Here is a 16,872-nt window from a genome sequence, read left to right on the forward strand (position 1 = left end):
CTCAGAATCTTCTGCCAAATGTTCATGGTGCTAGAAAACTACTGTTATTTTCTAAGCCTAAAACTCAACTCAGTTTTGTTTTATTAAGTATTTTTTGCATGGGTTTAATGTATATGCTTAAGTTTACTGTGTAAATCAAGGGAAGATTATGCTGTGAAATACTGGAATTTTACAAAGAAGTTTTCATTATTTTGTAAAGTCACATCACTAGTACAAGGCTGTTGATGGTTTCTGAGTTGTCCCTACTATATACTTGATTTGACTTTTCTTCTTACAGTGCCGGGGTGCTTGAGCACATATATACTGACATTTTTTCAAATACATTCCACTTTTTTTTTTTGACACTCCATGAAAAAATATTACAACACTTGGTATTATCCTGCAAGTCAGGTTTTTTGTTCTTTTTCCCACCTTTGCTTCATTTTTTTCTTTTATTCCATTGCTAGGCCTTCAAATTCTTGATCTTTTCTACTGCAGTGCCTGATCTATTAATCCCATCCAGTGTATCTTTCATTATTTGAAAAATCATTTTTATATTTCATTAAAGTTGACAAACATCATTATTTTAGTTTCAAGTGTATACCCCAGTGATTAGATATAACTTAAGTGATCATCTCAATAAATCTGGCACCCATCTAACAGCCTAACAACATACATAGTTATCAGACTATTACTGACTGTATTCTCTATGTTGTACTTTACATCCCCGTGACTATTCCATAACTACCAATTTGTACTTCTTAATCCCTTCACTGGTTCCGTCCAAACCCGCTCCCATCTAGCAACTGTTAAAATGTTCTCTGTATCTATAGGTCTCTTTTTGCTTGTTCGTTTGTTGTTGTTGTTGTTGTTGTTGTTGTTTTAGATTCTGTTGTTGATAGATATGTATCTATTGCCATTTTATTGTTCATATTATCTTTTTTTCCCACTTCTTAAAGAATATCCTTTAACGTTTTATATAATGCTGGTTCAGTAATGAACTCCTTTAGCTTTTTCTTCTCTGGGAAGCTCTTTATGTGTTCATCAGTTTTCTCAGTGACAGGTTTGCTGGGTAGAGTCATGTTTGTTGTAGGGTGGGTCCTTGCTTTTCATCACTTTGAATAGTTCATGCCAAATCCTTTCTGGCCTGCAAAGCTTCTGTTGAAAAATCAACTGAAAGCCTTATGGGAGCTTCTTGTTAGGTGACTGCTTTTCTCTTGCTGCTTTTAAAATTCTCTCTTTGTCTTTAACCTTTACCACTTTAATTATTATGTGTTTTGGCAAGGGTCTTGTATGGTTTATTTTGTTTGGGACCCTCTTTGCTTCCCTGGATTTGCATGTGTATTTCCTTCATCAGGTTAGGGGAGTTTTCTGCCATAATCTCTTAACATAGGTTTTCAGTCTCTTGCTGTCTTTTCTCCTTCTGGACCTCATGATATGGTTTGTATGCTTGAAGTTGTCCCAGAGGCTCCTTACACTATCCTTATTTATTATTTTTTTTTCTTTTAGCTGTTCTGATTGGGTGTTTTTGGCTTCATTATATTCCAAATTACCAGTTTGATTCTCGGCTTCATTCTGCTGCTGATTCCCTTTAAATTATTTTTCATTTCAGTTAGTGTATCCTCCATTTCTTATGGTCCTATTTATGCTATTGAGTTCTCCACTAAGTTCACTGAGCATCCTTAATAAGCAGTATTTTGAACCCGGCATCTAGTAGATTGCTTGTCTCCATTTTATTTAGTTCTTTTTCTGGAATTTTGATCTGTTCTTTCACTTGGGCCATGTTTCTTTGCCTCCTCATTTTGGCAGCTTCCTTGTGTTTGTTTCTTTGTATTAGGTACAGCTGCTGTGTCTCCCAGGCTTGGTAGAGTGTCCTGATGTAGTAGGTGTCCTGGAGGGTCCAGTGGCACAGCCTCCCCTATCACCCAAGGTGGACACTCATTGGGCACCCCTTGTGTAGGCTTTGTACACCTTCCTCTTGTAGTTGAGCCTTGATTGCTATTGATACGTCAGTGGGAAGGGTTTATCCCCAGGCTAATCAACTGCAAGGACTGGCTGACCACTGTGGAGGATCAGCTGTGCAGGGGCCCACCCCACAGAACAGGACTTACTAAGTGGGGCTCTGGTGCCTGCTGAACTTGTCCCATGAGTATGTTACTTGTGGTGGTGGTTGGGTGGTGATGCTTCAATGTGGTCCGAAACTGTCCACAGGGTATGTTGGCTCTGGGACCTCCCAAGAGGTGCAGGCCAAGGTGAACCACTGCCTGTGTTCTGCCCAAGGCCACCTGGCAAGAGCTACAAAGCAATCTGCAGATGATTGCTACCTGTGCTGGTCTTGGAGGTGCCCAGGAGAGACTGAGGTGTGAACCAAGGCAGGCAGTGTATTTTTTATTTTAGGTGATATATTTTTCACTTGTAAGATGTTCTTTATCTTTCATTTCTCATCATGTTCATGATTAATTCTAAGTTCTTGAGCATATGGAACACATTTAGAAAAGCTATTTCTCAGACCTTAATTCTGTCATTTTTGTTATTTCTGGTTGCATTTCAACTGGTTTGATGTTATTCTGGTTATGGGTCATATTTTTGTGCTTCTTTACATTCCTGATGACTTTAGATTGGATTCTATTGGATTTACATTGTTGAGTGTTGGATTTTGTTTCAGCACATAGTTAAGTTACTTGAGATTAGTTTGATCCTTTTAGAGTTTGCTTTTAAGTTTTGTTAGGACAAATTCAGTCTTCAGTGCTGATTAGTCCAACTACTAAGGTGATGCTCTTTGGAGGACTCTACCTGATGCCTCATTAAATAAGATTTCTTGATTCCCATGGGTAGGAGCCCCAACTACAGGGGGGACCCCAAAAATAGAATTTATGAAAAATTGTATGTTCTTACATGTTTAAACTTCAACCATCTTAAAAGTACTCTCTATGTGATGCAGTACACTTATTGAGGCATTTTTTTCCTCTGCTCAAAAAGCAGTTTTTGAACTCATTGATGCCTTTTAGTACTTCTGCTGTTTCTTGTTTTACCTCTTCCACATTCTCTCTGAGGGCTTTTTTTTTATCTGGGGAAACAAAAAGTTGCTTGGGGTGAGAATGGATGAATAGGGAGGGTGGAGCACAGGGGTCATGCTGGTTTTGGTCAAAAGCTGCTGAATGCTCAGTGCAGTGTGGGCAGGTGTGCTTGTAAATTGCCCATCTTTAAATGGGCAGACAGGTTCAAAGAGTCTTTAAAAAAAATTACTGAAGCAGAACTCAGCCTCTCACACCACCACCAGCTGTTACACTGATACAGATGGGTTCCTACAACACTGACCTAGCGGGTGGGGAGGGAGCCTGTTTTACAGTGAGCCTGCCCTCCAGAAGATACTTCCATTTTGCAGGGAGGCCCGTATTGTATTGTATTGTGTTGTGTTGTATTTGTTGTATTTATTGTATTGTAGTATTGCCCCCTTGTATTCTAAGCCCTCATAAGCTTTCTGGTGATTTTTCCTATGGCTGGTGGGTTATCAACCACATATCCTCAGATCCATCAACCAAAAATTCTAAGTGATCCCTTGAGCTTTCTCTCTCTACTCCCTACCCACATATTCTGGCTGCTTCAGTTTTCCCTTACCCCCAGTGTCTGTATCCACAAATCACTGGTCTGGGTTTGAGCTCTTCTGACTCACCACCTGTCCAGTCAGTAAGCTGGGGCAAATACAGGGCTCACTTCCTTCTCCTTCTCCAAGGGTTGCCAGTCCTGCACTCCATGTTGTCCTTTGTCTGAAAAAAGTTTTTTCCTGTATTTTGTTTGTTTTCTAGTCATTCCTAGTAAGAGGATAAATCCAGACTGTCTTATTCCCTATTGGCCAGCACAGAAGGCCAACTCCAGGGTTTTAATTTTTACTTGGTGCTTTTTTGTTTGTTTGTTTGTTTGTTTGTTTTTCCCAGTTCAGCCTTTTAGAAAGGAAGTGCCAGGTTACTGTACATTTCTCTTGGTTACTTTTTTGCATACCTTTGTTTATGCAGTTAGTTTTAGTGTTCTTTGTTAATCTTTGTTTTTACTGAAATAGAACAAACAGGAGAGGAGACTGATTACTTGGTAGTGTTTTGTGGGAAATCAAATGTTATGTGTAAAAGATAAGATTCAGTATGGCTAACTTGCTAAATAAGTTCATTTACTTCCAGAAATGAGAGTTGCAGGTGTTTCTAGAATACCACATTAGTGGCAACTGCAATTGTAGCAAGTTTCTATGGACCCTCACTCTGTTCCCAGAGCGGTCCCTTCTGAGATAACATCCAGAATGCAGAATTTTAAGTGAGAATGGTTATTCATAGAATTTTTGTGAACCTCTTCATTATTTTAATGTTTATGCTGTCTTGGGTTGCATAAGGCAGATATGTCTGAATTTCTAGAGTTTATTTGCTGCAGTAATACTTACAAAATACTTAACAGAATTTTATGAGTTCCAACCATTTAAATTTTTTTCTATATTATTTAGCTTTAAAGCCTAATCATATTCTGAAAAATAAAAGAATCAGGTCTTGAATGTAGCAGGTGCTAAAAAAAGAGACAGGCAATAGTTGTAATGTGGTCATTAGAAAATGTGTAAAGTCAATGTAGTTTGATGCTTTTCTTGAACATGGGCTTTTTTGGGGGGGGGCAATGAAAAAGAGGCAGTAAACTGAACATTGCACATTATTATTCCATTCATTTTTCATGTGCCCTGTGTGCTTCAGTTACAAGACAATGCTGCAACCACCTGAACCATACTGGCCAGCCTCTCTTCATTTTTCAGTGATGTAGAGAATTCTGTGCTGCTGCCTGCCCCATGTGATTGCTCACACCTGCTAAATTTGAATCCTGGCTCTGGCTTTTGGTAGAGGTGTAATAGGCAAATTACTTAATCTCTCAGGACTTCACTATATTCCTGTATAAATTTAAAATTATATCTACATGATAGTGTTATTGTAAGGACTAGATGATAAAATATGTAAACACTCATTTAGCACAACACTTGGCACATTCTAGGTGTACAAATCTGAGTATACAATGTGTGCTTTGTATCCACATAAACCATTTTGTTATTTTAATGTTAATACACAATTAATACACAAGAGCAGTGGTTAACCAGCATTTTCTGTAAAGGGCCAGATAGTAAATATTCTCATTCTGTCCCAGCTATCAACCCTGTAGCCAAAGACAGTACATAAACAAATAGGCATGGCTGGGTTCTAGACCTCCTACACCATGTTTTACTGGTGTAGGAGGTGTAGAACCCAGGGACATGGAATGGTTTATAAAAACCAGTGGTGGGCCACAGTTTTTCAGTCTGTCTACTAGAGGTTACTTTTATACTTCCTAATTATTGAATGTTTCAAGTACGTTCAGCTTTTGTAATTCAAAAAATTTTTTAAAGATTTTATTTATTTATTTTTAGAGAGGGAAGGGAGGGAGATAGAGACAGAGAGAAAAACATCAATGTGCGGTTGCTGGGATTATGGCCTGCGACCCAGGCATGTACCCTGGCTGGGAATTGAACCTGTGACACTTTCGTTTGCAGCCCATGCTCAATCCACTGAGCTACGCCAGCCAGGGCCATATCGTGTTCTTTATTATAGAAAGTCATATCGTTAAATTCTTTTTTAAAGTATATGTTATTGATTATGCTATTAGAGTTGTCCTGTTTTATTTCTCCCCTTTATTCTCCTCTGCCCTGCACCACCCCTCCCACCAGTATTCTCCCCCTTAGTTCATGTCCATGGGTAGTATATATAAAAGTTCTTTGGTTTTTCCATTTCCTGTACTATTCTTAACCTCCCCTTGTCGATAGTTCCTACCAATTACGGTTATTTCCTGTACCTTTGCTCCCATTCTATCCCATTCCTCTCCCTGCTGAAAACCTTCCATGTGATGTCCATTTCTCCGATTCTGTTTCTGTTCTAGTTGTTTGCTTAGTTTTTGTTTTCATTGTTTTTCTTCTTTTTAGGTTCATTCGTTGACAGTTGTAAGTTTGTTGTCATTTTAGTGTTCATAGTTTTGATCTTCTTTTTCTTAGATAAGTCCCTTTAACATTTCATATAATAAGGGCTTGGTAATAATGAACTCCTTTACCTTTTCCTTATCTGGGAAGCACTTTTATCTGCCCTTCCATTCTAAATAAAAGCTTTGCTGGATAGAGTCATCCTTGATGTAGGTCCTTGCCTTTCATGACTTTGAATACTTCTTTCCAGCCCCTTCTTGCCTGTAAGGTCTCTTTTGAGAAATCAGTTGATAGTCTTATGGGCACTCCTTTGTAGGTAACTGTCTCCTTTCCTCTTCCTGCTTTTAAGATTCTCTATCTTTAATCTTGGGTAATGTAATTATGATGTGCCTTGGTATGTGCTTCCTTGGATCCAGCTTCTTTGGGACTCTGAGCTTCCTGGGCTTTCTGGAAGTCTATTTCCTTTGCCAGATTGGGGAAGTTCTTCATTATTTGGTCAACTAAGTTTTCTATTTCTTGCTCTTCCTCTTCTCCTTCTGGCACCCCTATGATTCGGATTTTGGAATATTTAAAGTTGTCCTGGAGGTTCCAGAGCCTCTCCTCATTTTCTTTGAATTCTTGTTTCTTTATTGTGTTCTGGTTGAATATTTATTTATTTCTTTTCCAAATTTTTAATTTGAATCCCAGTTTCCTTCCCTTCTCTGTTGGTTCCCTGTGTGTTTTTATTTTATTTTATTTTCATATATTATGTTTTATATTATTCTTCATGTACAGTTGTCTCTATTTTCCCTCCACCACTCCCCCCCCACTCCATATATTTTCCTTTATTTCCCTTTGCATAGCCTTCACTTTTTTCTCTGTTTTGCAACCGTACTCAGCCATTTCTGTGAGCATCCTGATATACCAGTGTTTTGAACTCTGCAACTGATAGGTTGGCTATCTCTTCATCCCTTAGTTCTTTTTCTGGAGTTTTGATCTGTTCTTTCATTTGGGCCATATTTCTTTGTCTGGGCATACCTGTTACATTGTAAGAGGTGGAGCCTTAGATACTTGCCAGGGCTGGGTAACCCATGTTGGTGCAATGTGATGCTGTATGTGGGGAATGGGTCCAAGAGGGAATTAGTGTGCCACTTGCTCAGTTCTTGGCCGGCTTTCAGTCACTTCCGCCACTACCCACAAGCAAATTGGCCCCTTTTGGTGCTAATTCCCAGCTGTGTGGGTTTGTGTATGTTTTAGGACTCTTGTGGATCTCTCCAGTGGACTCTCCTGTGAGGCTGGGAGTTTCTCCTGCCTCCACAACCCCCATAGGTATTTTCAGTAAGAGGTTTTGAGGCTTTAGTTCTCTGCACTGGAAACCTGGGTTTCACGGTCTGTCTCGCTCCCCAGTTGTTCGTCCCAGTTTATCCACACACAAGTGTGCTATCACCTGTTCCTCCAGTTGCTGCCTTGCTGTGAGTCCTCTCCACCCCGGCTACCTGTCTTAGCCCCTCCTACCAGTCTGGATGAATGTTTCCTCTTGAACTCCTTGGTTATCAGCCTTCCATACAGTTTGATTTTCTGGCAGTTCTGGTTGTTGTTTTTTTTTTTTGTTATAAATTTGTTGTTGTCCTTCTTTTGGTTGTGCAAGGTGGCAAAATGTATCTATCTACGCCTCCATCTTGGCCAGAAGTCCCCATGTTGTTAAATTCTTAGAGTGAGCTAATGTAGACCAGAAAATAACCCTTGAATGGTAGAAAAAGTTGGCTTATTTATTTAAAATGCATATGGTGGAGTCTTTCCTAATTTGGCATAATGCTTTATAGTGGCGAACTTGTTAATAACAATGATGAATTGTGCGGTGGATTGCTTTATCTTAATGCCAAATTCTGCAACTTAGTTTTTTTCCTTAGGAAAATGGCTCTGGTGTCATGAAGCAAGGGAAAAACCTCAAAATTACATTTGAACTTGACCATGAAGTTAGCACCAACTTTGGGTGCATTATTCCCGAGTTTGTACCTCTGTAATGTTTGGGAGGCACAGGAAGAGCTGTGCACACTGAAGGCACATGGCACACAGCATTTCTGGTGTAAATGTGCTCTATTTGCACATTTTTGTTTGAGAGGCCATAATTTGAACTTATTACTTTATGACTTAAAATTCTGCCTGAAATTATTTTTACACTTAACTGTTTTAGAGTCCATCTTTGGGTTTGTATAAAGAGCTTATTAAAAGTATATACAATAAAATTAGCAAGATAATTATTAATGTTTAATGATGTTTCATAGAATGTATCACAAGTTGATTTCTCTACATTCATGAATTTAGTGACATATTAATAAACCAATAGTATTTCTTATTTTTTGTGTTTGTTAAAATAGTGTCACATTGGTTTATTCTGGAGAGTAATTTTTTGATGAGCCAAAATATTCATGAAAAAACCTTAGATTTACATTATTTCTGATGACAGGTTGATATGTAGAGTTGGAATATGTTAGGAAAAACATGTTCAGTTCTAAAACTTTTCTGAATTGGGAAAGAAAATCTAATGTCTTTTTTTGTTTCTTTTGTTTCAATTATACAGCAGATATAATTTCTACAGTAGAATTTAATCATTCTGGAGAATTACTAGCAACAGGAGATAAAGGTGGTCGAGTTGTCATCTTTCAACAGGAGCAGGAGGTAAGTGTTTCAAGTTTTAATGTAACTTTCAGTTTGCTCTTGGGATTGGAGCTTCTGTTGCACTGGAGGATCTCATCAGAGGTCATTGGCCGTTTTTAAAAGAAATGTCTTTATCCAGCAGAATATCCAGTGTATAGATAGCCATGTTTCTCTTAGCTTTTGTGTGTGTGTGTGTGTGTATGTTGCTTTGATTTAATACACAGTGCTTCTCATTGTAAAAAGATTTGTTGGGAGAAAGGGGTGGAGAGTGGTGGAGTAATCCAAGATATTAACTGGTTTTGAAGCCTTGGCCTTCTTTTTTTCTCTAAAAACTCCATAAAGCAAAATTGCTTTGACCTCTTCTCACTGCTTAGTTCGCTCTTTTGTGATTAGGAGTGGGAAGCCAGCTTAAAGAAAAAGTCACTCAGTTATTTTGTGTCAGTCCATACTGATACTGTCACTCTGGTTTAAATATAAAGGTTTTAAATGACAGTTGCATGCATATTTATGTAATTTATAAGATCACTGCCCTTTTTAAAGTGGAACTGATTTGCAAATTGTTTTCTCTTTAAAGGAAGGAATATGTGATTGAAGCAGGTTTTGTTTTGTGTGGGGTATAAAACTCTCAGGCACATTTCCAAATCTGATTGACAAGATTTCTCACTAAAATTTTATCTAAACAAAATTTGTCACACTAGATTTCCCATACTCTTTCCCTCCATTTGTAGATCAAAGTTAAACTTTAAAAATTATTTTTGATGTATCCTGCCCCTCTCTATATTTAAAAAGAGTTAAGAGTAATATGGATAAATTACATGGTTTTACAAATAGATGTCTAAAACATAACACAGAGTTAGGTTTTAAAAGATTGTGAAATTCCTTCAATAAGCAAAGAATCTAGTAATAATACTACTACTTTGCACTTCTATAGCGCCTTTGACCTGAGGATCTCAAAGTGCTTTACAAACACTAATGAATTAATCCTCACAACACCCCAGTGAGGTAGGTAATTTAATTTTAAAAGAAATGATTAATAGTGTCTGATTAGAAGATGCACATACACTAAATGTATCTCCTTTTATTTATCATTATTTTTGGTTGGAAAAAATATGAAAATAAGGCTAAAGCTTTTCTTACAAAAAATATTCTGTGGGAGTAAGTGTGCAAAATCTGTTTTCTGTTCCTATTTTCAAACAGCTAAAAATTTGACCATAAGAATCTTGAAATACTTAGAGTTGAAATGCAGCCTTACAGATCATTATAATTTCCCTATGTTTACAAATGAGAAGGTCAAGGTATTAAGAGATCCCTTGATTACTTAGTGACAGCCCTAATAATGCGATGGAACCCAGAATTTCTGGTGCATCCTTTTCCCAATGTGCTTTGATAACCAAAATGTGAATGTTAATTTGCTATTCAGATTTTAGAACTGCCTTTCCCATAGGCATTTTCCTGCCCTTGAGTTTCTTTGTTTTTAACAACTGAAAGTCAATGGATTTCTACACTTCACTTTTGTTTTTAAAAAAGGTGTTTGGAGAAAAACATTTAAAATTAATTTTGTTTTTTAAGCAATTCATCTTGAAAGATATTACATGGGCTTACATTGGGGGTTTCTGAGAGAGTCTACATTTTTAATGAGGGTTTTATGTTGTTTTAAAATCTACGATGTTAATTAAAAACGAATTTAGAAATATTTTGCTTAAGAATGAGGTCATTTTCACCTTCTGTAGAAGATGGTTTGTTATTAAAGTCAAATGTGAAAAAATGACTCATTTAATGGAGGAGGTCTACTTTAATAGGGGTTCAATAAATATAGTCAAAGCAATTAAGCAATTAGCTTACTATTTTCCTGAAGGTCTGTCACTAATATTATGAATTGGAATTAAAGGTCTAACATAGAGTTACTGAAACTGCTACACATTTTACTTGTATTGGGAAAAGGCCAACAATTTTAAAGAATAATCATGCCCTGTGATTCTTTTCTGACATTTCACCGAAGATTTTAAAGAACTAATACTTAAAATATATACTCTAAGAAGGAATTAGCAAAGTGACTGACATTTTGAAAAGGGCCATTAGTAGGGAAAAAGGAGTTCCTTTTTCATGTAGCATTCTTAACTGCATTTAAGAATTCAAGACATTCATTATCTAGAATTAGTGTGTGTGTGTGTTTTATTTTATTTTAATCATAGTTCAAGTACATTTTTCTGTCCTTGACTCCCATTCTAGTCCACCCATCCATGTCTCCCCACCTCCCTCCCATTTCCACCCACCCAGTTTTTGTCCATGTGTGCTTTATATTTGTTCCTGTAAACCCTTCCCATTCTCCCCTGAAGTTCCCGCCCCTCTCCCCTCTGGTCACTGTTAGCCTGTCCTCTGTTTCAGTGTCTTTGACTATATTTTGCTTGTTTCTTTGTTTTGTTGTTTAGGTTCCTGTTAAAGGTGAGATCATATGGTATTTGTCTTTCACTCCTGGCTTATTTTGCTTAGCATATTGCTTTCCAGCTCCATCCATGCTGTTGCAAAGGGTAGGAGCTCCTTCCTTCTTTCTGCTGCATAGAATTCCATTCTGTAAATGTACCATAGTTTTTTGATCCATTCATGTACTGATGGGCACCTCGGTTGCTTCCAGCACTTAGCTATTGTAAATCATACTGCTAGGAACATTGGGGTGCATAGGTTCCTTTGTATTGGTATTTCAGGGTTCTTAGAATATAGTCCCAGCAGTGGAATTGCTGGGTCAAAAGGCAGATCCATTTTTAGTTTTCTGAGGAAGTTCCATACTGTTTTCCATAGTGGTTATACCAGTCTGCAGTGTGTGTTTTGAGAATTAGAGTAAATATCATTGTATTTTTGTTTTGTTTTGTTTTGTTTTAAGATTTTATTCATCCATTTTTAGGGAGGGAAGCGGGGGAGAGAGAGAGAGAGAAACATCAATGTGCGGTTGCTGGGGGTTATGGCCTGCAACCCAGGAATGTACCCTTGCTGGGAATCGAACCTGGGACACTTTAGTTCCCAGCCCGCGCTCAATCAATATCATTGTATTTTAAGTGATAGATTAAATAACAATCATGGTAACAGTTGAATCCCCCCTCCCCAACCTCGAAACTTGATTTTATTAATAGTAATTTGGTGCGTTTTAGCTAATTTATTTTCTACATTTTTAAGCCCTCTCTTATGCTGGAGCTTCTAATACTCTGTTGTCTTCAGCACAGTCAATGTCTATGTCACTGATTATAAATGTATGCACCTCACACCTCATCTGGTGCCTTTGTTTCATTCAGTGCATAACATAGATTAGATTTTATGAATTTGTATACAGGGTCCAGCACAAATAATGCCCCCTTTTTTTACTATAAAATCTTTTATTATACAATCATAAGCATGTAACTCTGTAACATAACAGTATCACACTCAAGCATACTATATGATATTTTTAGGTGAAATGTTCAAATTAAAATTTATAAATTATTATACCCATATTATTACCCTACTAACCACACTAAAGCAGGCATTACTTCTGCTGGGTGCTATATAGACATCTGTAAAATAGTGTTGCATTTTGGAAAGAAGAGAATTTAGAGATGGTCTGTTCTAATTTTCAGATCAATCCCAGGAAAAGCTTATAACACCAGGTTAATATTTCTTAGTTTAATAGCAAAGCTTTGGAATTAGAACTTGGTTCTCTAAATTTCAATCCAGCTTCTTCTAACCACCAACAGCTATTCTAGCACATTCCAGGGCACATTGCTCCCTGTCCAGTGAGCATTTCTTCATCTCTGATAATGGCACTAGCACTATTTGCAAAACACAGTGACATTTGCACTATTGAGACTTTATCCTCTTACCTCCTACTTCAAGGTTGGCAGAGTTTCTTTCCCAACTTCGCTTGACTGGAAACCATTTTTTGCTTGCTCACTTTGTCCTCCATTAATTAAGAACAACAGGTCATACAGTAGTGAACATGGCACATCACACTTTTACATCTTTAATCCACCTTCTGTCTCACTTCTTTTACCCTTCAGACATGGCAGACCCCCTACCTATAATCCCAGTGGGGATCTCTTGTTGCCTGTCCATCTGTCCCCCAATCAGAGAATCCCAGTAGTCATTTAGAGGGTCTTCATTCAGTTCAAATATATTTCAACTGGTGATCCTGTGTCATTTAATAGCATTTTTATAACTAATACGTTTGAGTAGTTTTTGTTGGACAGATTCTCTACAATAGAAGCAGGGCAGAAGGGTAAAATAATTTCTACAATGCATCATGCCCACCACGTGGTCAGTAAGGGTCCAAGTTTTAAGAATTAATTTATTTTCCATTTACAGTTCACATGCAATATTCTGTTAGGTTCAGGTGTACAACATAATGATAAGACATTTATATACTTTACAAAATGATCGCCCCAATAAGGGGTCCAAATTTGATACCAATCTATGTCCAAAGTAGGTGACCCATCTTTATTTCCTTGTTTTCATAGTTTATATAAAATAGCTTTTGAGAACAAGGTAGGTACGTGGTGGGGTGTGTGTGTGTGTGTGTGTGTGTGTGTGAGTTTTGTTTTCTTGTGATTTTTTTTTTTTTTAATTTAAAGGAATGATTAAGGAGAAAGGTGGGAAGAAATTTTCATTTCTTCCTGGATTCTTTATACAGCCTTTGTTTTCTGTTTTCTAGGACTGCTGGTAACTTTCTAGGACTCCTTTCTCATATTTTTGTTCTTAATGTGATATTCCTAAAACTCCTTAACAGGGTATAGAAGAAACCTTAGCATGCTTGTCACAAAAAAAGTGATAGTATTGTTAATATGTATTTTCTCTTTCTTTGTGAAGACTTAGAATGGGGCTCAAAATCAACAGGATGCAGTTTAACAGAATTCAATATCATACAGAGAGGTTGATTTAGTTTGATGTAGATTTAAGTGAAAGAATGGACCTGTTTTAGGGTGATGTGGCAGCATTCACCTAACCTGGTACTTACTGTGTGGCAGTCAGAGTAACAAATTTAGATATGTCATTGGGGAGTGGTTGAAGGGATAGAGATTGTATGGCCAAAAAAGACTATGAAGAGTCTTGATATTTAGGGATTTGTGTGTAAAGAAATTGGTTTGTTTTGTATACAGAAATAAACACACAAGAATTAGATGCCCCTCTGCCAGGAAGAAGGAATATGCAAGAAGTTCAAGAAAATAACTCTGTGATTTCTTCCAAATCAAAATATCTATAAAATAAGGTTCCTTTTCTAAGCCTTATCTGTTCATTTTTCATTCACTTTTTGATGTGCTTCTCAGAGTATAAAAATGTTAGAATCACTTGGGGCATGTATTTAAAATGCATATTCCTAGACTGTACCTTAAACCACTAAATCAGAATTTGGGGAGGCCCAAGATGCCAACATTTTCACTTTTGTTAAAAGTCTCTTGGGCCCTGGCTGGCATAGCTCAGTGGATTGAGCGCGGGCTGTGAACCAAAGTGTCGCAGGTTCGATTCCCAGCCAGGGTACATGCCTGGGTTGCAGGCCATAACCCCCAGCAACCACACATTGATGTTTCTCTCCCCCTCTCCCTCCCTCCCTCCCTTCCCTCTCTAGAAATAAATAAATAAAATCTTTTAAAAAAAAGTCTCTTGGAGACTTCACCTGATAGAAAACGTAAAATTAAAATTGTCTGTATTCCAATACCAGGATAATGATAAAAGCTCCAAAATACAGTTTCAGATTTATATTATTTAAAAATACTATTAGCCCTGGCTGGTATGGCTCAGTGGATGACTCAGTACTGTCCTATGAACCAAAGGGTCACTGGTTTGATTCCCAGTTAGGGCCTGGTCCCCAGTTAGGGGCATGTGAGAGGTAACCACACATTGATGTTTTTCTCCCTCTCCACCTCCCTCCCTTCCCCTCTCTCTAAATAAAATTGTTTAAAAAATAAAACTACTATTAAACATTTTTCCCAAGATAGATCATGCATACAGATAAACATACAGAATCATAAGTGAATAGGTCTATGAATTTTCACAAAACACACACAGTTGTGTAACTATCCCTGGTCAAGGAATAGGCTATTACTGGCATTCCAGAAGTCTTCACTGCCCTCTCTGCCACTCCATGGTATATTCATAGAAATTAAGAGGTAAAATTTATAGGATTGGGTAAGGATTCCTAACTTTTCTTGTGCCATTGATTCCCTTCAGTAAACTGTGGGCTTCTCAGAATGTTTTAATTACATGAAATGCATAGGATTTTGAAGGAAATAATAGTGAAATATGTTCTTCAAGGTATTTGAATAATGTGTTTTTGTGCTGGAATGTGATTTTTAAAACATGTCATTTCTATAGTGACAAAGTTACTGGTGTTGCTAATACTGTGGTTTGTTGCCTACATCCATAATCAGAAGTGCTGAATTTCAGTTAGAGGTTAGTGAAAATAAATGTTAGTTTTCACTGTATCCATGTTCACAAAATCTCAGGGTGGAGATCACATAACCTATGGTCCCCAAATTTACAACACCTGCTAATGTAATCTCCTTTTACCTATTAAGAAACTGGGGGACCCAGACAATAGGTTAACTCATCCAAAGTCCTTACAGTTAACAAAGAGGTGAACCCTTACTCTAGAGCCCACATGTTCTGATTCCTTGCCCATTCTTACCTGGGTATAGCAACAATAGTTTATCTGCCACAGCTCCTAAATGTGACTTAATCTTCACACAAAAATAATGACTTACTATCTAATTCTTCACTTACTATCTATGTCTCGATTTGTTACAAACTTATAAATGAATTGAAACTTAAAGAAGATAACTTTTCTAAGATTACACACCTAGTCAAGTGGGTAAAAATTAATGCTGTGCCCTGGCTGGGTATCTCAGTTGGTTAGAGTGTTGTCCTTATACACCAAGTTTGTGGGTTCAATCCCTGGTCAGGGTACATACAAGAATCAAGCAATGAATGCATAAACAAGTAGAACAACAAATCTGTGTTTTTCCATCTCTCCCTTCCTTTCTCTCTAAAAGTTAATTTTAAAAAGTAAATACGGTGTAAATTGTAATGAATATCCACAATGCTGGATATTGTTTAACAAATGAAAAAAATCTGTAAGTAATAAGCCTGAGATGATATAGATCACACACAAAAATCAGGGTTTTTTTATTGTACTTTATAGTGATGAGGAAAGAACTTGATCCTTAGACTTCTTAAAATTGCCATTAAAAAATACCTTAACTATAGTAGGTTGAGAGAAGGAAAAGTTGGGAAAGACTTGAGTTCTAGTCCTCACTTGTATTTGTTCATGAATTCATCCGGCCACCTCTCTTGGTCAGCCATCTGTTGTCTGGATTTGTACCCAACTAGCTATCACATATTTATCAGTTACCTACAAGTTTTTGAGGCTCCAGCTCATTAGAGTATTATATTTTCCAGAAATGGAATATAAAGTACCTTTGCTGATTGCTAAGCTTGTCAGTATGAGTGCTGATTGTACTTACAAGTTCTTTTTCAAACTTGAACATTGCATAGAAAACCCCCTGTTGTACTTTATTTTGCTGCTTTTATTTGTAAACATTCAAGTATTCCTTCTGGAATTTACTGTTGTGTAAGAAATGAAATTCCAGTTCTCTTTCCAAGTGGTTGGTTAGTTCTGTCACCTTTGGATTTTACTGTTTTATTTTTTGTTTTGGTTTGTTTGAACCTCGGGGGCATACTGAGTTCATGACATACTATCATTATAGGTCATGGTGAGGCCCTCTCTTTATGCAAACAAACATGCGCATGCAGGTGTGTGGGCATACATACATTACCTTTTATTCACTTGACCTGCTCCCATGTGCCTTTCCCTACTTAGATAACCATTGGAATGTGTTCTTTCAATAGTATTTTTATGGGCTGTATTGTTATTTAATTGTGGTAAAATACCACATTCAACCTCCCACCAGTTTCTAAGTGTACTGAACAGTATTGCCAACCACATACATTGTTATGCAACAGATCTCCAGCACCTCCCACTATTGCATGGCAAACTCTGTACCCACTGAACTTCCTACCTTCTTCCCCACATAGCCCCCAGCAGCCACCTTCCTGCTTTTTGTTTCTGAGATTGACTACCTTAGATACCTCATATCAGTTCAATCATGCAATGTTTTTTTCTTGTGGCTGACTTATTTTACTTAGCATAATGTTTTCAAGGTTCATCCATGTTGTGTAGCATATATTGGGAGCTCTTTTTAAAGGCTGAATCATACTCTATTTTGTATGCCAATCACTGCATTTTCTTTCTTTATTTATCCATCAGTGAG

General features: G+C 37.3%; 1 protein-coding gene and 1 long non-coding RNA gene across 3 annotated transcripts in view; one reads left to right on the forward strand and one right to left on the reverse strand.

Moving 5' to 3' along the window:
* PPP2R2A (protein phosphatase 2 regulatory subunit Balpha) overlaps positions 1 to 16,872 on the forward strand; it is an 88,601-nt gene that overhangs the window by 46,270 nt on the left and 25,459 nt on the right. For both annotated transcript variants that reach the window (XM_028519039.2, XM_036032704.1), the window contains exon 3: positions 8,508 to 8,605. In XM_028519039.2, the coding sequence (XP_028374840.1) occupies positions 8,508 to 8,605 (98 nt within the window). The remainder of the gene's footprint in view (positions 1 to 8,507; positions 8,606 to 16,872) is intronic.
* Positions 3,586 to 5,439, reverse strand: LOC118502040. The gene is made up of 2 exons (XR_004904717.1): positions 5,244 to 5,439; positions 3,586 to 5,198 (listed from the first exon to the last, which is right to left on the reverse strand). It is a non-coding gene; the product is annotated as an uncharacterized LOC118502040 (long non-coding RNA).

Source organism: Phyllostomus discolor, chromosome 8, assembly GCF_004126475.2.
Source record: "Phyllostomus discolor isolate MPI-MPIP mPhyDis1 chromosome 8, mPhyDis1.pri.v3, whole genome shotgun sequence".
Taxonomy (NCBI): Eukaryota; Metazoa; Chordata; class Mammalia; order Chiroptera; family Phyllostomidae; genus Phyllostomus; species Phyllostomus discolor.